Source organism: Falco rusticolus, chromosome 6 (assembly GCF_015220075.1).
Source record: "Falco rusticolus isolate bFalRus1 chromosome 6, bFalRus1.pri, whole genome shotgun sequence".
NCBI lineage: Eukaryota > Metazoa > Chordata > Aves > Falconiformes > Falconidae > Falco > Falco rusticolus.
Window position 1 is genome coordinate 197,699 of NC_051192.1, and position 23,278 is coordinate 220,976.

Consider the following 23,278-nt stretch of genomic DNA (forward strand, 5'->3'; position numbering starts at 1 on the left):
CAGAATTTCAGTGGGGATTTGATTTGAGGACTTTTGACTTTGGATTTCTGTTTGTGTTGAAAATACATCACAGGCATTTCTGTGATCATCTGGTCCAACATTAGTATATAGAGTTTTTCTCGCTAATTTCCCAGGACATTCATAAGCTGTGCTGAAAAAGCATGGGCTTGGGTTTTAGTTTGGATTTGGGGCTGGTTTTGTTGTTTGTTTGGGGTTTTTTTTATTCTACCGGTATGTCAGTTATTCTAAAACTTCATCCATCTTGGTATTAGTGCTTCTCATATTAAACTGCCTTTTGTTTATTTTTTCTTTCCTTTTACTCTTTACACTCTCCTTATCCTAAATTGTTCTTCTGCAGCTCAGTACTGGATACCCTGCACAGACCAGGAATATTTGTTTGGAAGAAGCGGGGAGTAAGCAGAATGTAGTTAGTGTAGTTTAGTACCTTTGTTTGTTTTTAAAGTGCTTTTAAATACATCTGTTTACTCCATTACTTCTATTACTATTCTCACATTTCCTTCAGTTGAGCTTTCCTAGCATTATTAGAAACCCAAGTGCAATATCACACTGGCAGTTTTTTACCAGGCACAAAAGTGCCTGTGTTCATGTTCTTGTAACTATAAACTTCTAGCTCTTGGTTTTGAATTTTACAGGCATAATTTATGACACATTCTTGTGGTTTGGGAAGTTAAACAATTTATATAATTTTATTTTTTTTTTAAAGCTAGCATTGTATTTGGCAGAGAATTAGCAAAAATAGTACTTCAGATTTATTAGTGCCCTTGTGAACATTTGCTTTGCTTTGCTTTGGCTAACTTTCACGCCGTTGAGAATTGCCCTTCCCATACATACTGGGACTTTGGTGCCATAGCCTTGGCGTTGCTCCAGGTGTTAGCAGTGCCCTCCACACGTTGCCTCTGTCCAGGGAGCCACAAACTACATTCTCCAGTTCCATAAAACAGAAAGGTCTGTTTAAGGATCGTGTGGCTTATTGAAATGTCTCATGTGTGGCTTTTTTGCATCTGCATGTCTTTTTGGCCTTTCTGGCATGTAGACATCAAGGAAGTATTCAGATTGATTGATTAGATGCACCTTCGTCCACAGCCATTTAAACCCCTGCTTATAACAGCCCTTATTTAAGTAGATTGCTTGAAACCGAATGTTGTAGGTATGTGTGACATTAACCAAACTATTGTATGACAAAACTGAGAATGTGGGTACTGTGAGACAGGCTGAAAGACTTTGGCCAAAAGAATAAAAATGGTTGTCCTAGATTCACGGTATTGTTTAGGTTAGAAAAGACCTTTAAGATCATAGAGTCCAACTGAACCTGGCACTGCCAAGTGCACCACTAAACCATATCCCTAAAAGAAGGCAGCAGGAGCTCTTTGCTCCAACAGGAGTAGGTATCATATATATATATAAAATCATATAAATATCATTCATACATAAATAGTGATGTATTTAGCCTGCCTTTGTAGCCTTAAAGATCTTTGTGCAATATACATGGACCTGATACTGAATTGCTAGGTTGCGTGTCATTTCTCAACACTCTTATCTTTCGTTCTATACCTTCTGTTTTATCATTGGTTTTCTATGAGGAAAAATGTCACCGTTCTAACCATTCTGTGCTGTCTTTTCCAGAGGGTCAAAGAAATAGAGATATAGTGACTCAGCCAAAAATACTCTGTTATACAGGAAGCAAGGTCCATTTACTATGTAAATCATTCAGTGTTCTGTTGCGTTATATGAGACAACTTTCTATGATAACCCTTTAGCTCTTCTTTCGGACACAGATCAGCTGAGTTCAAGGCTTCTGGTTTTGCTTAGAGGCATGTGAAGATGAGTACTCTGGTGATGTCTAGCCAAACATTTACAGACTGTAGAAATGCTTTCTTGCCCCACATAGGACTGTGTATGCATGATTGTTATCTTAAAAGTATTTACTGACTTTATGTTCGTATGCCAGAACAGCAAGCCCTTACTTTTCTGATGTGACTTCTTTCAAACACAGTGTGACTGTTATGGCATGGCAGCCCTTGATCTGGCAGTCCAAAGATAGTATTTACCATAGCTGTGACTCTTTTCTAGATTTTTATCTTTGTAGGTCAAATACTATAAGGAATAATTACGGATATAATTGCAGAGGTGGTAGCAATTTGTTGCAAGTAGCTGAAGAGCAGTTTAGGTGGTTGCATATTGAAGAGTATATGGGCTGTGTTCAGGCGGTAGTCAATCAGGTCTCAACTTTTTGTCATCTGTGAAGATACACACAGCCCATCTCATTTGTAGATACGGGGGTTGGGGCTTTTAATTTTTCTTCTCTCACCTCCCTGACAATGCACAAACCAGCTTATCAGCTGAAATATTTCTCTTTTTCATCATGTAACAGGGAAGCCCGGTAACCTAGCTCTAACAAGCAGTGCTTCTGGGGTAGGAGGCATCCAGCCACGGTGAGAGCTAGGACAGGGAGAGAACCCTGGCAGCCACCTCCTGCAAGTGTGGCAGTCTGTCCAAACCACCTGTGGCAGAGCAGCAAAATAGGGAGAAATCTCCTCTCAGAGAGCAGCGTTCGATATATTTTTATGTGAGAGAAACTGCTCTTCCATTAGAGTTCAGATTCTGACCCTATGTGCATATTCTGTGTGGTTTACTTGCTTTAGTGTGTTTCTGTGTTCATTATCTCCTCCTTTCCTGACTCTTGTTCAAGAGCAGCTGAGTTAGGTGGCACCAAGATTTGAAAGTTGTGGTTTGGTTTTTTTTTGTCTATAGGGCAATGCTCTTCTATTTTTAAAACTTTGATAGTTGAGAGTGCTTGTGCGTCTCATAGTGTCCGTTTCCTTTCTTAAGGAATTCAAGGGTGATTATTTATAATCCTTGTAGAACAGGTTATGTTCTTTTTTAGCTTTCAAATTGGGCTGTATTGCAGAGAGAATTATCACATGAGCAGACATCCTGACTAACTAGTTGTTGTCTGCATTTTTTTAGCGCTTGCTCGTATAGTGTACACTATTTTGAGTTACAGATTTTGCTAGTAAGATAACAGGGTTAGGTTTGATTTTCTGATCTACTTCATTGAAATTCAGTATGTATCGTGATTTAACACTGACCCTACCTGTAAATAACAATATCTGTGACTCAGCTTGCAGTGATCTGAAAAGGTTAATTTTGGGTCTATGCTGTGTACAGAGTGCAAGCTGTGAAAAATGAATTACTGTGGCTTACTTCTATACTTGTTTTTAGGACAACAAAAATTGTGTTTTCGTGATGAGGATGATGGGACAGGGATGACATTCTTCGTGCAAAAGGATTCAGAGTTTTACCTTTGAAAAGGATTTTAGACGTACAGTTTCAAGGAGAGGTGGGAGAGGTTTATGATAAGGAAAATGGTGTAATGGAGGACATAGGGATGGTAAAGCAGAATAGCCAGTTGTTGAAGAAAAGAGAATTAACATACAACAGAAATGCGAGGAAATGCTGCATTATGTGTAATGCATTGTAATCTGACACATTAAACTGTTGCCCAAATGAAGAGCTGAATAGGATCTAAAAAGTTAGAATGTGCATTCAGATGGACAAGATGCTGGTAATAGTTAAAGAGGATTTTTAAAAAGCTCTTAAAAAACATACATATTCCAGGAAACAAGTCTAATGGCTTAATGTAGTGTTAGGTCATATAATGCCGGTGCGTTTTTCTTCATTACAGTCTATAGGAACTCCTCCTTCAAGTCCTGTGTGCTCCTTTTCAGCCACTCTGTGTTAGAAAAATTACCATTTGGGGTTTGTTTTTAAAGTATGGATTTATTATGCAAAGCTATTGCAACCCACTCATTAGTTTTTGTTCAGTGATAACGATGTTGTCCTTGTTTCTAGTAAGCTCTGCAGTGCCAGCATGCTGTCACTGCATTTCCTCATACTTGAAAACAAATGGGTTTGCTTTTATAATTAAGGGAGACGCTTTGGTTTTCTGTTTTGAATATCTGATTGTTTTTAAAATGCATTTGAATATTTTAAATGAACTGATATGTAACTAGTAATTTAAATGAAATCTGTTGACTTTTTGAAGTGAAGTAATATAACTTCAAAGTATAGCTCTCGGCTGAAAAAATACCTAGCCTGCCTTAACCACCACAACTGGTTATCAGTTGGACCTTTAGGGAAAACATGCTCCTTGAGAGCCTTTTTATCCAACGCAGTTACTTGCCCTGTTTTTGAGCTCTCTTGTCCTGATTGTTGTCAAAACTAAAGTTGTTTACTAGATGGCTCATAAAGAAAATAATCTATTTATTATTTTCAGAGTTGTTGAAAAAGAATCCAGTCTTCTAATAATTGAAGGGAAATAAAAAGTAATTGTTTTGAATTTTCAACAGAATAAAAATAGTTTTTAAATTCTGCTTTGTATTGGTATTTTAAGAGGTTCTGAATTGTTACCAAAGCAATTTTTGTTTACATAATCTTCTCTGTAAATCGATAGGCCGGCATCCTTAATTTTAGGGGATACCTAAGTTATTTTAAACTATAAAAAATCCCAATAGGTAATTGCTGACATGAGCATAAATTATTCTTTGTCTTAGATCCCAACTTTGTTCGGACTTTTCTCACAACATAGATCCTTCTGTAAACCTCAAGATGCTGAGTCTCCTAATAGAAAGGTATGCCAGTGTTACAAATATTGTCAAGGTGTGTATTTCTCTCGCCCCCCCCCACCCCCCCCCCCCCCCCCCCCCCCGACTTCTACTTGGAGGTAGAGTTTTGTAAGATTCCAGTTTTCCAGTTAAAAGCCCAAACCCTTTTAAAAGTTGTCAATTCAAAGATTGCAAGTGAAATGTGCAAGTTATATCCAGAAGTTTTAGGGTTGTTCAGGTAGCTCTAGTAACTTCCAGCATCCCGTGGTTTTGTCTTTGAAATCTGTATTACTGAATTTAGCAAATCTTTCTGTGTGCTTACCAAGATGTAAGATTCTGATGTGTGGAAACGTTATGAATTTTGAGCTATCTTTCATCAAAATTTTATTTGTGTGTAGTGTGAGCAAGACTATGTAATAGCCTAGTGCTTATACTCACCTTCTGTGCTAGATTTGAAATTCCAGAGCCTGAGCCAACAGAAGCTGATCGTATTGCTATGGAGAATGGAGACCAGCCTCTGAGTGCAGAGTTGAAAAGATTTAGGAAAGAGTACATTCAACCTGTGCAGCTACGGTGAGTGTTGCATCAATGTGAGCCAAGCTGACTTCCCTTAAGTTTTTTGAAGTACTGTCTTTTATCTTCTGGCTCTTTGTGATACCGGCAGCCTTTCTTGTAGAGATGCTTTGATGGAGAGCGTGCATGGGCAGTCAGCCATTTTGACCTTGCTACTTGAAAACCTGGTGGGAATTTGAAATCATGGAATGAAAAGCCTTGGGAAATGCTTGTGCTGAGTTTTATACTATTAGTTTGCAAAATTAGTTTCTTACGCTTTTCTTTTTTTCTTTCTTTTTTTTTAATCCATGTTTCTGCAAGGCTATACAGCATAAGTGTGCCACAGAGATGTGGGTAGAGAACATTTTAGATAATGTTCTTTTTGTGAACAATAGCATTACTCTGACTTCTTTAAATTTAAAAGTAGAAAATGCTTACAGCTCGTGCTGGTGAAATGCAGACAGTAGCAGAGCTGCACTTGGTCTGCTGATTCTGGTATTCCTGTGAGCCCTTGCCTACTAAAAGCCTTGAAATGCTAGGTATGAAGATAGACTATATTGTTACTTATCCTTTACTTTTTCAGAGTATTAAATGTATGTCGACACTGGGTAGAACACCACTTCTATGACTTTGAAAGAGATGCTGATCTTCTGCAACGTTTGGAGGAATTCATTGGAACAGTAAGAGGTACTTCAGGTTTCTTAAATGCTGGCACTTATCATAAAGCATCCCTTTTCAAAGGTGTGGAATGGGATCATTTTTCCTTTCACTGAGCAGATCAAGAAAATCAGGACTCCTTATTAAATGCTTCACAAAGAACACAAACCTTAATCTTAAAAAAATCACCACCACCCACCACTATTATTCAGTCTGGTCCCCCTGTTCAGAAGAATGTTATTTACATCCTGAGAAATAAGTACTGGTTTTGTTATAAAGGACTGAAATAATGCAAAACTAATAACTGAGTCGGACAGAATAATTGTTTTGATTGTCCTCTTAACTATAGGGGTAACTTTTGCAAAATGTTGATGGTGGGAACCAATATTCTTTGAAGCAAGCGTTTTCCAGCTATTTCACAGTACATAGTAGACCTGTAGGACACCTGCCACTGTGATTGTACAGATCTTTTCTGTTCCTTTGTAACAAAACTGAGACAGCTACAGGAGCAGTTTGTAGGAAAATACTATGATAGAGAATATTTAATGGTTATTTAGCAATTAAATGTAGGGGGAGAATAAGCCAGCTAGTTTAATGTAGATTACTGGTAAATTTTCAATGGACTTGCCATCTCATGCGTGAAATTCTTATAGTGTAGAGCTAAACCAGCATTTGGCCTTTAGATTTTATTCTGACCTTTGATGCTAAACGCACTAGAAGGAGAAGCTTCTGTTGTTTTGCTCTTCTGTGTTATCTGAAGTAAACGTGTACTCTTGCCCAAACTATAAAGTTCAGGAATTGCATTTAGAGAAGAAGGAGTGAAGTGCAAGAAGAAAAAAGAAGTGCAAAAGAAGGTTAGTTCCCAAAACTCACTGTAAAGTCAGAAGAGAAGGGAAACACCTCATTTGGAGAAGGAGCCTCTTGTGGGTGTGCTGAATTGTGCTTGGGCAAACCTGGCATACTCAGCATTGGCTGTTGAGGAATTCTTTATATGTTTGAGTGCTTCGAGACTTGGATGAGAACACCACTTATGTGCTACTAAAGGGTATATGGTTGCTTTAATTTAGTAGGTTTTAGGGTTTAAACCCAACATTTCCTAAATTACACTTACCTCTTTGAAAAAACAGTATCAAGAGTAAATAAATAGTCGTTTTCTCTCTGTGCGACAGGCAAGCAATAGAAATGGGTTGAGTCGATCACAAAGATAATCACCGGAAAAGCAGGCACAGCCATTGGCCAAGTCACAACATTACTTTTGAGAGCCCACCTCCGGCAATTGAATGGCACATAAGCAAACCAGGACATACTGAGACTTTTGACTTGCTCACTTGCATCCAATAGAAATTGCTCGGCAGCTCACTTACTTGAGTCAGATTTTTACAGGTAACCAAAGTATTCTCCAGCATGACATTGTTTCTGTGGGCCTCTCATGTGAAGCCCTGGAGTAGGTCAAGGGACTTCACCGCTGTATTTTTGCTGTTTTTTCTGAAAATAAATTCTGAAAAACAGTATTTGTCTTATCTTCCCCAAGTTAACATGCAGTACATGTGACTGCATAATGTTAATTGCATTTTGCTGCAGATTTCTTGTGATACTTTGAGTAGATCAACCTTTGAGAAGTATGAAGATTAATTTTTTCATATTCTAGTTTGTGAGCAATTATGAACCATGTCAGATCTCGCCAGCTGTCTGAGAGAGGTTGTTCAGGTGTTGGAAGCTCACATTTTATTATGGTGATGAGCTATAGACTTCATGCTCATTTGGATGAACAGAGGTGGTTAATCACATAAATTAAGACATACTTACACAATAAAAAAAGAAGTGTAGAAATACAGTCACTTAGTTGTGTGGGGAGCCTAACATTATAGAAACAATACCTTAAGGCTTTATTTCCAAATTCACTGGAAATAAAGAGGTTTGGGGAATATAGTATCTTCTTTCGTGCTTTTGATTACCTTTGTTGATACATGGATATGCTTTTCTAGAGCAGTGCAGCCATCTGAACTAGTTGGAAGTGTGTGGACAAAGGAAGATAAAGAAATTAATTCTCCCAACCTTCTCAAAATGATAAGGCACACAACTAACCTCACTTTGTGGTTTGAAAAGTAAGTGACTTTCCTGAATCTGCAGCTACTCCATTTCTGGACATTTACAGAACATACAGAAGTATACTGTGAAAAATTCTGTTCTGGGAGAATTCCAGTTTTAAGTCATGTTTAGGTGTTACAACTGTTCCCTGCGAGAATTTTACCATAATGGCCTCAGCTTTTTATTCTTAGAATATTTTCAACTGTTTATTCTCTATAAACTTTTTCAAAACTGTGTCAGATCATTTGATACACTTTTCATATAGGTTTGTGTTATGATTTAATATTTGATTTTGAAAAACTCATCAACACGTTGGTACAGAATCAAATGTTCTTGTGTATTTAGATGCATTGTAGAAACAGAAAACCTAGAGGAAAGAGTAATAGTAGTGAGCCGGATAATTGAGATCCTTCAAGTTTTTCAAGAGCTAAACAACTTTAACGGTGTCCTTGAGATTGTCAGTGCTATGAACTCCGCAGCAGTGTATAGACTGGATCACACGTTTGAGGTACAGTGAAATGTTTTCCATTTTTGCTATGGGAGTGTAAGACAGTGCACCTTAGCTACACTAAAAGCCTGTCTTTTCAGTAAGCATGTTCTTCAAGGAAGGAGCAAAGAAGGTGAATCCCTCAACAAATCAATCAATCAGGGTGTAATAGGGAGGGGTTTCTTCTTGATTTCAGCAGCAAGAAATCAATCCTTGCTTAAGAAAGGCAGAAGGAGGTAGCAAGTGGGGCACTGTTCTCATGGTCACCAACTTAAATATCAGTGGGAGACCACTAACCTCAGTATTGTTGCTGGGTTATGCCTTTACCGTGCCTTTCCAAGAAACCTGTTTCATCTCTCTCTTTAGCAAATTCCAAGTCGCCAGAAGAAGATTTTAGAAGAGGCTTATGAGCTGAGTGAAGATCATTATAAGAAATACTTGGCAAAACTCAGGTCCATTAATCCTCCTTGTGTGCCTTTTTTTGGTAAGTACGTTTGGTTTGAATGAACTGTATCATGCATAAACACTTGAAAAGTACTGAGCTAGGGGACTAAAAGTATGAACAATAGTGAGAAGTCAGTTTTAACAGGATAGTTGGGTTTAAATTTCAGGTACCCAGACATAAATTGCATACGTGTGAAAGAAAAAGTGACTATAAATTGCAGATGTTATTTGCAGTAAGAATAAGTATATCTGTTATATCTTATTTACATATTTACTAATTTTTACTTTTAATGTGGTTTGAACTGTGTTGTGACCATAAATCCCTTAAATGGAAGGTGGTCACATTAGAAATATTATTGCCATTGACTAGTAGAGGAAGAAGGACCCTGTACCCCATCAAGAATTCCAAGAAATAAAGCTAGAGTTGTAATTTTTATAGCTTCTAATAACTAGTGTCTTATTTCTATTAAAAAGTCTTACTTGTATAAAAACACAGTTCGGGAAGAAAACCTCCCCTTTATCATCAGACTTAACAGTTCTTCTTTTGAGTAGATTGCTTGGAATTTCGGATGTTAAGCAAATTGTGAAGTTAAGCACATGGCATTCCTGTTCTTTAGCAAACTGCTTGAATGTTTGCAGCAGATCAGTTCCAGCTGTGGACATTACACTTGTCAAGCATAGGTGTCAGGTCAAAACTGAAAGAAAATAGTGTCGATGGCTTTTTTTGCTTTTTGCATAGTGGGGAAAGGTACACTCCAGAGCTCTGTGAAGAAAGATAAGGTCAACTAAGAAACCCCCTGTCCTGCTTTAGAAATGGGTGGAGGTTGGCAGGTTCACACATGAATAGCTTCCGTTATTTCCATCAGGTTACACTTAAGAGAATCATGACGGTTCCAGATACATTATCTGGGGACTTGAGAGCACTCATTTCTTTCTAATGTTCCGGTGATTTGGTGCAATTACAAAGCCAGGACTGGAGAGTGGAACAGAAGAATAAAACCTGAAAGTAATTTTTTGGGGAGCTTAGTTGGGGTCTCAACAGAGTAGAGCTGAATTGAGGCGGAATGGTTGAGTTAAATCACTGGAGTTTAGCGTACTCTTGTCTTGCAATATGCTACTAGTGTTCAGTTGTGTGAGCTTCCTAAACAATAGAAAGATGCATAGACTTTGAAATTTTGATGCAAAAAATGCAGTTCTGGAAAAGGCATATTAAAATATTGTTGCCCTTATTTAAAAATTAGGTGCAGTTCTCTTATTGACCTTAACAGAGAATTTTTCTAAATAATTGGAGTGCAGAAATTAAATTCTTCAAGAATTCTTTGTATTCCAGTCATGTGACTTCCTCCTTTTTTTGTGCTATATATTGAGAACCTCTTCTATGTGCTCTTTAGGGATTTACTTAACTAACATTTTGAAAACAGAAGAAGGCAACCCTGAATTTCTGAAGCGACATGGGAAAGAACTTATAAACTTCAGTAAGAGAAGAAAGGTAGCTGAAATAACAGGAGAGATACAGCAGTACCAGAACCAGCCATATTGTTTAAGAGTGGAATTTGACATCAGGGTAAGTGGCATTATTTCCTTGAGTCCATGCACTGAGCTACTTTTACGGTGACTTTGTCAGCTGGTAGTTCATAAGGATAGACTGAATTCACATAGACTCAATCAGGCTGCATCAGTGATGAGCAGAAGACCTATCATTAAATCTCTCTCAGGTCTCATTGTAAGAAAGGGCAGAAAGCTCGGTACTTGCGGTTTGGTGGGTTTGGGGTTGGTTGTTTTTTTTGTTGTTGTTTTCCCCAGCTATTGGGATGTTGGTAGATAGATCTTCTTACCGATCGGTGTTAAACAGGAACAGGAACAACCAGATTCTCACTGTCATTGACACAGTTGCATTTGTTTGTCCTGTGAACCCAGTTGTTGTCTTCCTCCTCCGCTACACTGCCTTTATATTTCCAGGTTTACCTCATAGCACTGAGTTTACATCATGTGTTGGCAGTGATGATGCTCATGTTTTTTCTTTCTCCTGCCATTTGTTCTCCTTGGTCTGTGGTGTGCTCTAAAAGGAGTCCTCGCTCTGTTTGCTTTTCTTCCTCCCTGCTTTTTTCCCTCCCTGCTTTTTTGAGCTATATATTTTCAGAGGGTCATAGGACGGTTATCTTAAGAAATTCTGCAAGATTTTCTTTTGTTACCTGTTTTTTGACAGAATGCATGCGAGAGCAGTCTTCCCTGCATCAGTGTAAAGATGGACTACATACAGCTGCTTCTGAAAGTGTTTGAGCTAACTTGTTCTGATTTTTGCACTGCAGAAGGTATTTAGGGTACTTGCAGAGTTGTTTTGCAGATGCTAGGTTAGCAGTAGCAATGTCCAGCAAAGAGCCGGCAACAAACAGATTTAATAACTTAAAATTGTCTATCATTACTTCTGACTCCAGCATTTTCTTTCTTCTCTGGAACAGTCGGGATCATTTGTGCAGTAGAAACAAACAGTACTGAGCTACTAAGAAGTAGCTTATCTGACAAGTTTTCTACCTTCTTGTATTTCAGAGATTTTTTGAAAACCTGAATCCAATGGGAAATAGCATGGAAACAGAATTTACAGATTATCTGTTCAACAAGTCACTAGAGATAGAGCCACGAAATGTCAAGCCTCCACCAAGATTTGTTAGTATTTAATATATTTTTAAATTTATTTTTTTTTTAAAAAATGCTTACGTTTGTCTTTCACAGATGCAGAAGTAATTTTAGATCTCTTAACTTCATAAATACAAAGTTACAGTTTAGGTGGTCTGTGGCCTTTTGATTTGGGGTTTTTGGTGTTTTTTTTGTCATTTCAGCCCAAAAAATACAGCTATCCTCTCAAGTCCCCAGGTGTTCGTCCCTCTAATCCAAGGCCAGGTACCATGAGACATCCTACACCACTGCAGCAGGAGCCAAGGAAAATTAGTTACAGCCGTATCCCAGAGAGTGAGACTGAAACTACAGCATCTGCACCAAACTCTCCCAGAACACCTCTGACCCCTCCCCCTGCTTCAGCTACTTCAAGTACTACAGATGCCTGCAGTGTGTTTGACTCGGATCCTTCAAGTCCTTTCCATTCAAGTAGGTGCTCCTAGATAGTCTACCAAGAATAGGTGTATTAATTTTCTGGTGTTAAACGGGTGAAATCATTATTTAGCCTTCTAAATTGGTTATAGGAATAGTTGCTTTTGTCTCCTTGCAGCAGCAAAAAGTTTTAACATGTTTTAGTTATTTTTTTAAATAGGTTTTTATTGTAAAGGGAGAAACTGAACGAATTAGGTGTATTACATGTCTTTGCAGAGGCTGTCAAAATGGAAGACAGAGATATATCTTTAGGGCCCATATACGTCTGGTTTTTGATTGTGAACAATGAGAATAAAAACGAATGTTTATGGGTGCCTTATTCTGCTGTCGGCCATTACAAATTGGGTTTTGGGTGCACATGGATGGCTTTCCTGCCGAAATCAGTATTTCCCTGTTTTAAATCCATCAGGACCCATCCACAACTGTTTTTCTTCTGTCTTCACCAACATACAAGGAATCTCATATTTTAAGGTGTGCTTTCAGTAATTAATAGTGGACATAGAGCCCTCATACCTGAAAGGAGGCTCAGAGGAAACACAAGGTTAGTCCTGTGTTCACCTCCTTGTGGCAATTAGCTGAAATGATCTTGCTAAGAGCGGAGGAGTGACGTTGCTACGTGTCCAAGCCAGATCTCTGGAATACCTCTTGAGAAGATGTTTTTTAGTTGTTGGGCTTGGCCTATTGATGCAGATTCAGGATATTGTTTTTAGTGGTGGTGTGATAGAAGAACACTTTGTTGTGTGTGTTTTGGTCTCGAGGATTACTTAAGAATGTGCAGGGAACTGATGGTCACAGAGATGATTGCAGCTCAGAAAAGTTTCAGTTGTGTCTGAAAGCTGCAAGGTAGAGGGTTGTTTGGTTGTCTGTCTTTAACACCTTGATTCATGCTTCTCTTATGAGCAATTACGTTTTCGTTGTTTATTGGAACACCTTTATTGGCAGCAATAAGGAATAGTTGAACAAAAGTTATCGTTAACAGGATTTTTTTTTAATGTCTGCTAGGATCTGCCTTCTGTGTCAATCCATAAACTTTACCAAAAATTCAGATGAAGCTCATGTCCCCCCTCCAGTTCCTCCACGAAGAAGACCAGAATCTGCCCCAGCTGAATCTTCCCCATCAAAGTAAGAAAGAAGGAAAAAAAGGCATTTTTTTTCTGGGAGCAGAGGGCATGATATGATAAAAGATAGTATATGTATTTTTTAAGAACTGTATATGAAAGAGCAAGCAGCCGTGTATTTCAAGCCTTCATAGCTCTGCCTCACGTCCTGACCCCAAACAAATGAAAATCCACAGGCGGGACCTAATCTAGAGTTAGACATGTCTCTTTTCTACTGATCTGCTATGCTCAGGCCCTGACATTGCCTGTGAGAACTTGAGGCTTCAGGCAGGTGTTTCCATCTGCAGTAATTTGTCCTAGAGTATCATTTTGGGGTGTATGAGTTTGGGGGTAAAGATCTGAAGGATAGTAATGATGTCCTCTGAAAAGGTTCATTAGAATATTTGACCCTGATGCTGTGGTGCTCAGTGCTCTCTTTCCCTTCTTGATTACCTGTCCTGCCTGCCTGCTTGAGCCATTTCTACATTTTCCTTTTGCATTTGTCTGGCATCTGGGATCTGGTCCAGCCTTATTTGTGGACAGTGTCAAGTGTCTCTTGATTTCAATGGGAACTGGTTTGTGACTTCAGAGAATTGGGTGGATTTGAGAATCCCACTCAGTTACTTTGAAGCATGTGTGTCTTTGAAGAGGTCTTGTATATGGCTCTTCAGCCAGTTGTTGTTTTCAGACTACAGGTGACTGCTGTCAGCCAGCAGAGTTTTAACGCATGTGTTTCCACCAAAATGTAATTGAAAACATCATATACATGGTGGTGTGTGGGAGACCAGTTACCCAGTCACTGTGGTCTGCAGCTTGGGAACTGTTCACTTCAATAATTCTGACTACTTAATTCCGTCTTCTGAGCATAGTTTTATTTTTTCCCTGTTCAGCATCACCTGCCTCTCCCTTTTGCTCATTTTCTTGGAGAAATACCTGTTGCTATTACCCACCTCAAGTGCTTGTTAGTGGGGAGGTGGTGGAGGGTATCCAGACCTACCTAGCAAGCAGATCTAGAAGTAGCATGGAAATTGTTGCTTTGACCATTCTTTGCCTTGCCTTTGTCCTTCTCTGTGCATTTTCATTCCTTCATCCTTGGCTGTTAACTTGTGTATTGATATATCCCTGCTTTCCCCCTGTACATCCAGTCTGTCTTTTCTGCCCACATCATTCTGAGAAACAAGTTTTTCGGGTACCGCCACTCCCTTTCCCTTCCTTACTCCCCATCTTCATTGTGCACCTGCTTGCTGGGCCTCCTTTTTAACCAGATAAGAGCAGTCTGCAGGGCAGGAGCTTTGCATCCGTTTCACAGCAGGGTCCTGTTCTTTACTGCCACTCTAAAATTTTATTGAATGAAATGTTTGTGTACCTCAGATTACTTCTGCGCACCTGGACAGCCCACCAGCAATCCCTCCTAGGCAGCCAACCTCTAAAGTGTATTCACCAAGGTACTCAGTGTCTGACCGGACCTGCATCTCCGACCCCCCTGAAAGCCCTCCTGTATTACCACCACGAGAACCTGTGCGAACTCCAGATGTTTTCTCTAGCTCACCACTACACCTCCAACCTCCACCACTGGGGAGAAAAAGCGAACTTGGTAACACCTTTTTCCCAAACAGCCCATCTCCGTTTACTCCCCCTCAGACACCTTCTCCACATGTAGCACGGAGGCATCTTCCATCACCACCTTTGATACCACAAGATGTGGACCTCCATTCTGTTGCTGGACCACCTGTTCCTCCACGACAAAGCACTTCTCAACATATCCCAAAGCTTCCTCCAAAAACTTATAAAAGGGAGCACACACACCCATCGATGCATCGAGATGGACCACCATTGCTGGAGAATGCCCACTCCTCCTGAACTGTCCCTTGCGCTGGGAGTCACATGTTCCTGGTGCTACGTCTGTTGCTGGCAATGGATGCACTGAACCTGGTGGTGCCAAGGGGTCAGGATGTGTATGCCAAACACTAAAAACTCTCTAATAGATTGGAAATGCAGTGTACAGAAATGGAATTGCAAAACCAGACGTTCTAGTGGAAAAACCGGTTAACTTGCTATTCTTGTTTTAGTATGCAGGACATCGTTCTAAAGTAATTGGGCAACTGATTGTAGCAGAAAACAGACTTGAGAGACTTCTTTGGCCAATGAGTAGAGACTGTGTTTGTGTTAATGATCAGTAGTGTCCAGTACAGGAAGGAAAACAGTCTTTTATCCATCAGTTCCATGCAGTGTCACAGTTTTTGGAATGAAGACATTATGCACTTTTTTTAAATCTCAAACAGGGAACTTTATATCGTTCTTAGTTTTCCTTTTGCTTTACTCCCTGCTTTGAAATACCTTCCTAAAATTATGAGGACTGTGAGGAAGATCTGTGGTACCTAACTGAGGTAGAATTAAGGCAAAGCACTGTATTGCGGTCCTGTTTACAAGTTGTTACAATGAGTAGTAGGGGGTACCTAGGCTTCACCAAAGAGGTACTTTATTATTATTTTCTGAAATATTACGGTGCCAGTTCAAAAATAAATTTTTGCCAGGAAGCATAATGTCTAATTATTGCTTTCTTTAGATAGAGCAGATGAAAGTTTTACATCATTAAGATGACAGCGAATTTTTTTTTTAAAAAAAACAGCACTATCATCCGAAGTAAATATACTACTACATTTAGAAGACTGTTAATCTCTTCTAGGTTATGTCACATTCTTTTTAAGGTTTACTGATAATCCATTTCATGGCTAGTAGCTATTCTTTTTCAGTCATGCCATGAAAACAGTCACTTGTGAAAAGGAGCACTCACTGGTCAACTTCCATAGCTATTGTCATGTTTTACTAACAATAGATTAATCAGCATACATAGAATTGCCTTGCAGTTGCATAAATCATGTGTATATAGTGAACGTTGCATAAATATACTTGCAGATTGTTTTTAATTTAATTGAAATAAAGATACAGATATGTTTGGCTGACATACGTTAAATTATTACATGGACAAATGTATGACTCAGTTTTTCAGTTAAAACGCTGAAGAGGATAAAAGCACATGTTGTGGTACATATTTTTCCTAGTTCAGTGTACGGATTTTAGTAGTAAGAGTCTTAAGAGAAGTCAGTTTGGGCATGTGTTACAAAGTAATAATTTAGTAATATTTGAGAAGCTGGGTTACTCTCAAAGTTAATTATTATACATTATAAAACTTCTCACACCTCCTGTATGATACTTGTTAGAAAAATTCAAACTTATATTAATCTTTACAGTGGCTTTTAATGTCCAAAATACACATGACAGAACATGTACTGGTATAAGTACCGTGATGTGGATCATCCATAAACCTGCTATTCAACTCTAGACAATACTGTGACAGTAATGCATGGCAGGCATTGAAGAAAAGCTCTATAATCTCAACTACATTATGTATATGAAGCACAAAGTATCTCATCTTCAGTTAATATGGCTCATGGGTCAAAGTGAAATTGTATCACGTTTCTCCTTTGGAAGAAGAATATGTTTCAGTGTCTTGGAAAGCTGTGTCATTAGAGATGGAGTCAGCCGAATGACGATGGAAATCACCTGTTTTAATGCTTTCTGCAGTGCCATTGATTGGTGGCCCCTGATCCTTTGGTGTGTTACGTTTCAGATTACATTTCAGAAAGTGTTCTGATTTCATCAAAAAGAATGGTGGTTTTCATTGTTGTCAAATATTGAAATTTTTCAGTTGTATTCCTTCTTGATGTTTTCAACAACACTGTTTTGAAACATTTTTCTGGCAAAAGAAGAAAAAGTGAAGATGTGTAGACCTCATCTTACACAGGAGCTTTGCAAAAACCCTACAGGAGGCATAGTTCAGGTTACTGGTTCTTTAGGTATAAACAATGTGATGGGCATACTGTTGGCAATGTCATCTAAACTATTAGCTCAGTGGTGGATTACCAGGGAAAACACCTTAAATTTAGACTTGCTGATCTGTATCTCTTCTTCTGTATGCTCTTGTCTGTGCTATTTTGCAGCCAAGTCAGACCAAGCAGAAGGAAGGATCCAGCAGTTGGGTTGCTCAGCCAGAAGGAGATACCTCACATGGATCCTGCTAATCAACAGATTTCTTGAATGTCAGTAGGTCTCTGTTTCCCCCTGTGAAATGGGGAATGTGGTTTCACATCTTTGAGGTTAGAAGCGCTTAACTGGTGAGGTATTGGGACAGCAGGTGATAGTGGTCACCATGCAAGAATCTCACTGAAGAGTGCTTTGGAGCCCAGCAGACTGGGTCGCTCATACAGTGCGCAAATCATGGTGTTGACTCAGCTGCACACAGGAGAGACAGCGTTGGGAATCAAATGTTTGCATTTAGGACAGGAGTTTTGAGTACAACTGCTAAGCCACTAGTTTGTCTAATGACAGCTTTATTTGCTTTAATAGTTGTTTAATTTGGAATGACTTCTTATTTGGACCATGTTTGTACTAGTACTTTTCACATAGAAAACGAAATAATTCTAGTGATGCTTTCTCTCTCCTTGGTGAAATGACCTCGGATGGTCTGGTGTAGCCGGGGATGATGATGTGGCCTGGACAATGAAACATGCTTGTGTGGAGGCTAAGTGAGTTGCTGTATTACTCTAGAATGCTGGTGTATGGCTAAAAGTCAGCCGAAACAACTTCAGACGGTGTAGACAGGATTACAGAGGGCAACAGAACTTTATAGGTGCGGTACTTAACAACTTGTGCTGTTTCACCTCAGGGTTTCTACTTTATGTAGTCTAGTGCAATAGTGAAGCATAACCTGAGTTTGTTCATTTTCTTTCTGTTAGCTCAGAAAAGCCCTCTGGACATTTGGAAGTGCTAGGATTCCACGTGCAAGGTCTTACATCTGGATCAGGGCAACCCCTGGTATCAGTCAATACAAGCTGGAGGATGAAGGGATTGAGGGCAGCCCTGTAGAGAAGGACTCGGGGGTACGTACTGGTGGATGAAAAGCTGGACATGAGCCGGCAATGTGCACTCGGAGCCCAGAAAGCCAACTGTATCCCAGGCTGCATCAAAAAAGCGTGGTAAGCAGGTCAAGTGAGGTGATTCTGCCCCGCTGCTCCACTTTGGTGAGACACACATGGTGGTAAAACACCGGCACAGGTTGCCCAGAGAGGCTGTAGATGCCCCATCCACGGAAACATTCAAGGTGAGATGGGACAGGGCTCCGAGCAACCTGATCTAGTTGCAGACGTCCCTGCTCATTGCAGGGAGCGTGGACTAGATGACCTGTAAAAGTCCCTTTCAATCCAAACCATTCTGTGATTTTGCAACTGCCATGCCTTTCCTTCCGTTCTGCATGCTGTATGGAAAGTCAGCTGTTGTACTGCCTGGTGACCCCAAGGTACGTGCTGTGGCCATGACATTCAGCAGCCCCTGCAATGTTTTTCTGCAACCGTGTGCTAACAGAGACCATTATCCTGCTCCAGGATCTATACTGCAGAAGCATTTGAGTACCCCATCCTCCAGAAGCCATCTCCGGTGTAGGCTAACCTGTTTCTCTAATATGCTGCTTTCTTAAATCTGGGAGGGAGAAGTCTGTCTCAGTAAGAGTGTGCTTATGCTAATGCACTGGATTTAGATCCTTCAAGGTTTAGATTGACATCGTGGGATGATGAATTATTTTTCTATTGTGTGTATCTTAATTGGACCTTCTGTTGAATTGCGTCTGGTTCCAGCTTGAGCTTGGTGATGTCACTGGAAGTACTGCTACTGAAGGCAGTAGATTATTGTGCTTTAGGGAGAAGGTTTTATTTCGTTACATACAGGGAAGTTTCTTTTCAGACTGAAGAGGTGCTGGAACAAATGTGTGTCACGGCCGGCTGTGTGGCAAAGCCAGTGTATTACAATGAGAATCGGTTCCCTTGTTTGTGGCCATCTTCTCAAACTAGTGTGGCATTTTACAGAGGTGGCCCCTACTACTGGTATTTCTAGCATTGCTGCAATTGAAGGTCAACTAGAAAGGAGCTCATTCATGAATGTTTGTCTTACAAATTATGCAAAAGTTAAACAAAATGTTTCTTACTGCTTCACTTCTGTGAGCAGTGCAATTAGCTGCAGTATATAAAAGACCCTCCTTGACTTTCTCCTCGCAGCCTTTTCCAGCTGGAAGGAACTTGTTCAGAACTTGTTCAGAAAGACCATTTTAAGATTATATTAAAAAGTTTACAAATTCTTATGGGTTGTCCCTCGCCCCCTGCCAAATACCCTTTTTTTAGTCGTTGATTGTCATTTCAAAACCTAGATGATGCATGGGCTAAAGCCTTTTTAGTTCTTATTCATTAAGGAGAGAAACCTGTGGCCCAATATAGTTGTAAAAACAAAAGCCCTTTTAACTAACTTTGTGAATTCCATGTCTTATTTTCTGTTAAAAAACCCACTGTTACGTGCATTTTTCTGTCGACTGAGAGCAAATTTCCCTTTTGCCTTCAGTGGAAAATAGTGCGTTAAGAAGCCAACTGCTGCCAATGCTGCAGCATTATAGGGCAGACAAAGTAAAGAGTAAATCACACTCGCTCTCGCTCACTCTCTCACACACACTCACACTCTCTCCACCCCGCCACCCACCCCCCAGCAAATGTGAAATCCTGTACCACGTAGCTGAAAAGTTAAAAGGGGAAAAATAAAACAAAAAACCCATATGCTAGATGCATGACAATTTCAGTAGCTGCCAAATGTGCCTTTTATTAAAGAACATCTGTAATATTTTGTAAAATAAGTTAGGCAAAGGTAGATCAGGGGCATGTTTCTGGAATTGCTTTGGACATACTTGTTAGAATCTACTTCAGAATAAGCCTTTTTTGTTGTTGTTTGTGAAAGAACAAATTTTAGGTTCTAAGTTTATTCTGGCGTGCGTGTGTGTGTACATTTGCCTTTGATGCCATGGTTACTTGCCAGAATGAGTACATGTTAAAAGCTGTGTCAGTCCAGTTGAAAAAGAAAAAAGAAAAGGCGCTGAACTTGAGCTGGCACATCTGACAACGTGTGTACCTGTCTGTAGGTGATATTTGCTGTGTCTGCAGTGGTATTCAGATTGCATTTAAATGAAAATTTAATAGTGGCTGTTACCTTTCGGCATTAAAACAAATGTTCTAAAAATATTTTTCTTAAAAAAAAAAAAAGCCTTATGTATCCCAGGAGTGTACACTTTTGAATATGTAAGTGACACTGAAAGTCCTTGTAGTCCAAGACTGGTTTCCTTAAGCTGAAATACTCTTTGCTTTATATTAAGGACAATCATGCGTCTTCTACAGAAATAGATTTTGCTCAGGATAGTAAAATACTAAAAGATGCAGTAGCTTGTGAGCAGAGGAGCCATTTGGAGTAGGCGACAAGTCAGCAAGGTGTGCATACAGTAGGGCACACAAAATAGCATCTTTTAACTGTGTTGTTCTCTGCCACAGGATTGTTCACTGTAGGTGCTGCTCCAGCTCTGCAGCTTTCAGTTACAGCTTACTGTGTCAAAGGAGCTGCCATCTATGGGTAAATACTGTCTCTTGAATTTTACTGTGTGAAATTTGTAGGTCAGTAATTTAACGTAAGATCATGCATTTCATCTCCTTGTTGAATCAGGTCACAGTAAATAAAGGCACATCATGTTTAATATCTTGCATCTGGCAATAGGCAAACATCTGCTTTCAAAGAAGAGAGTGAATAAATGAAAACTACTCGCAAGGAGAAACTGCTGAAGGTTCATGGTCACCTCCTCCATCTAATCCACCCCACAAAACCGAACAGTGGCCAAAGACAATGCTGTGTGTGCCCCATGCATCCTCTCCTGTTTAGGCGTGAACAAGGGGCCCTGACAGCCTTGTGCAGACTTTGAAAAAAGCAGCTGGATTCCTTGGACCCTGTTGGAAGTGGGTTTTGCCCTTGCTGAGGCATATTTATACATGTGTGTGACTTGTTCTGAGGTGAGAATAGCCTAAGAACTTGCAGGGGAAGCCACAATACATTGCAGCTCTGGGGGAAAGAAGTAGGAGAAAGTATTTAAGTTACACAAACTTAGAAGTAGCCTCATTTACGCTGGTTTAGAGGAATGAAGTGGTGAGAGGACCAGCACTGAAAGTCATAAAGTAATCCAAGGAAATGCCATAATCTGAGGAGGATCAAGGGTGGCTGACTGAAGCAGAGAGTGTAGCCATGGAGAGGTGACCTAGAAGAGTCACAGCCATGAGGAGAAGCGTGTCCTGCTGGGGGCTGCCTCAGGTGCTGGCAGTTCCCTGGCAGCCAGCTGATGGGCATCTTCTGCATCCATGATGGAAAGGGATCTGAGGAGGAAACACCCCACTAGATTTGCACAAGAGTAAAACTGCATTTGGGCTGTTGATTCAAAACTCTGCTGGCATACTCTCAATCCAGGGGTCCTCAAACTACGGCCTGTGGGCCAGATATGCCCCCCAGGGTCCTCAGTCCGGCCCCTGGTATTTACAGAACCCCCCGCCCCCCCGCCAGGGGTTGGGGGGGGGAAACCAAGCAGCCACAGATGAGTCCCTGCCACTTCATCCACACCAGCCCCCTGGTTAAAGAGTTTGAGGATCCCTGGTCTAATCTCTGAGACAGTTGTCCCCAGGTGATGCAGCACTGCAGGGAGATGCGGAGCAGGGGGAGGAATGCTGCATGCACTTGCAGGTGCTGCGTGGCGTGGGGAGGTGTGAGCTCCGCGGGCTGAGTTGTCTCTGTGGCAGCATTGTTTTGGACGTGCTGAGAATGTGCCAATGGTAAGAGTGTTAGCAGTCAGAACTGGAATTAAATTTTCAAATAACATGGTATGTGACAGGTGTTTGTGATACACAGGAAGATACTAAGATCTCTTACAGAGTTGGATCAATGAATCACATACAGAGTTGTGATCAATGGATCACAGTGGCGTGTATGTCCATGGAGGAGACTCATGAGATTATTTTTTTTTTTTTTGTGAAAACTCATGTGTCTGTACAGAAGCAGCAGAAGGACTAAAGGACATGGAAGAAGGAGCTGAAGAAACATCACAGTGAGCTGCACCGACAGCAAGATCTTGACCAGAAGCCTAGAGAGTGAGTCAGGTGAGTGCTGGGTCTTTGAACCAGGCATATGGAAACAGTCTTCTCCCGTGACTGTGTGTGCAGGGGAACAGGATTTTGTAAGTAACGTTGCCTCAGAAGGGGACCTGAGAAATATGTGTCTTCTATTAAAGGATGTGATCTTAATGGCTGATTCACTGCAAAAGAGGCAACGGTGTTATTTAAAAGCAACATTTATTTGGCACAGGAAGAAAAACAATCCAGAGCACACACGTACACTAAAGGTAAAGTTGGATCAGATCCTGCAAGAGGTGTGGTTTTGTGTGGTGCTGAGCATCATTCATTCATTTTATTTACATTTGCAGATTCTAAGTAGGTACAAGAACATCTCTAATGGAAGTACAGGCCTGGAAGTAAGAACTCATACAGGATCAGAAAGAAATAACCATCAATTCTGACCATCCCTTAAATTACTAAAACAGAAGCTAAAATCCACGTGCATTTTACAAGCGAGAGTCTGCCACTTCAGAAGGATTTCCTCACCTAGAAGAAGTTAGCAGGTAGGTTTTCCCCTTTGTCCTGTTTCTGTCCTGGCAAGTGTGAGGACCAAGTTTGTTGTATGAAGGACAGAAGTGGTGTTACATGTGAGAACAAAGGCACAAGCATGAGAGCCCTTGACAGCATCAGTGCTTTACAGTGGAAACTTAGCCGTGTTGGTATAACTGGTTCCATGGACAAATAAGTCTGTCTATGGCTGATTCTTTTGCAGAACAAACAGGCTTTGCTGATGCTTCAGTTACAAGTATCTGGCTCTTCTTGTGTGTTTCTGTCCTGGCCCTGCACTGTCTGAAAGCTGTGAAGTCCTAGGAAGTGTCTTGGCTGCAGTGGCTGGTCAGCATGGAGCAGTCCTGACTGGGAAGGGCCAGGGAACTGCCAATTTGATGAGGATGTGGGGAAGCGGGAAAGAGACGGAAGGGGGGTTTTTTGTCATTAAAAAGCTGGGGGGAAAAAAAAAAAATCTTCCCAGAATGGTTTCCAGAAGCTGGGGGGTAGGGGTGGGTGGGTGGATGGATGGGTGATGGTTTTTTTCTCTCTGTAAGGAGAAGTGGATTTTGGGGAACTGTTCTGGGTCCAGTAAAATTTGTCAGGCAGGCATCAGCTAAATAAAATGGGGCTTTGCTTGGTCACTTTCTTGAAATGCTGGGAAAA

At 40.4% G+C, this 23,278-nt stretch overlaps 1 protein-coding gene and 1 long non-coding RNA gene across 3 annotated transcripts in view; both read left to right on the top strand.

Moving 5' to 3' along the window:
* Positions 1-16,018, top strand: part of SOS1 (SOS Ras/Rac guanine nucleotide exchange factor 1) — a 51,976-nt gene extending 35,958 nt beyond the window's left edge. The window contains 19 exon segments of the mRNA XM_037393179.1: positions 4,575-4,605; positions 4,607-4,627; positions 4,629-4,652; positions 5,076-5,198; positions 5,761-5,873; positions 7,004-7,042; positions 7,045-7,161; positions 7,164-7,193; positions 7,196-7,217; positions 7,820-7,939; positions 8,268-8,430; positions 8,776-8,893; positions 10,245-10,417; positions 11,401-11,517; positions 11,691-11,959; positions 12,859-12,874; positions 12,938-13,080; position 13,269; positions 14,427-16,018. Of these exon segments, the coding sequence (XP_037249076.1) occupies positions 4,575-4,605; positions 4,607-4,627; positions 4,629-4,652; positions 5,076-5,198; positions 5,761-5,873; positions 7,004-7,042; positions 7,045-7,161; positions 7,164-7,193; positions 7,196-7,217; positions 7,820-7,939; positions 8,268-8,430; positions 8,776-8,893; positions 10,245-10,417; positions 11,401-11,517; positions 11,691-11,959; positions 12,859-12,874; positions 12,938-13,080; position 13,269; positions 14,427-14,915 (2,129 nt within the window). The 3' untranslated portion in view covers positions 14,916-16,018.
* Positions 16,019-21,506: 5,488 nt separating this feature from the next.
* Positions 21,507-23,105, top strand: LOC119150575. Of its 2 annotated transcripts, XR_005105130.1 has the most exons (4): positions 21,507-21,787; positions 22,008-22,111; positions 22,243-22,353; positions 22,435-23,105. It is a non-coding gene; the product is annotated as an uncharacterized LOC119150575 (long non-coding RNA). The 2 variants fall into 2 exon arrangements; XR_005105129.1 differs by having other exon boundaries at positions 21,510-22,111; positions 22,435-23,086.
* Positions 23,106-23,278: the final 173 nt, after the last annotated feature.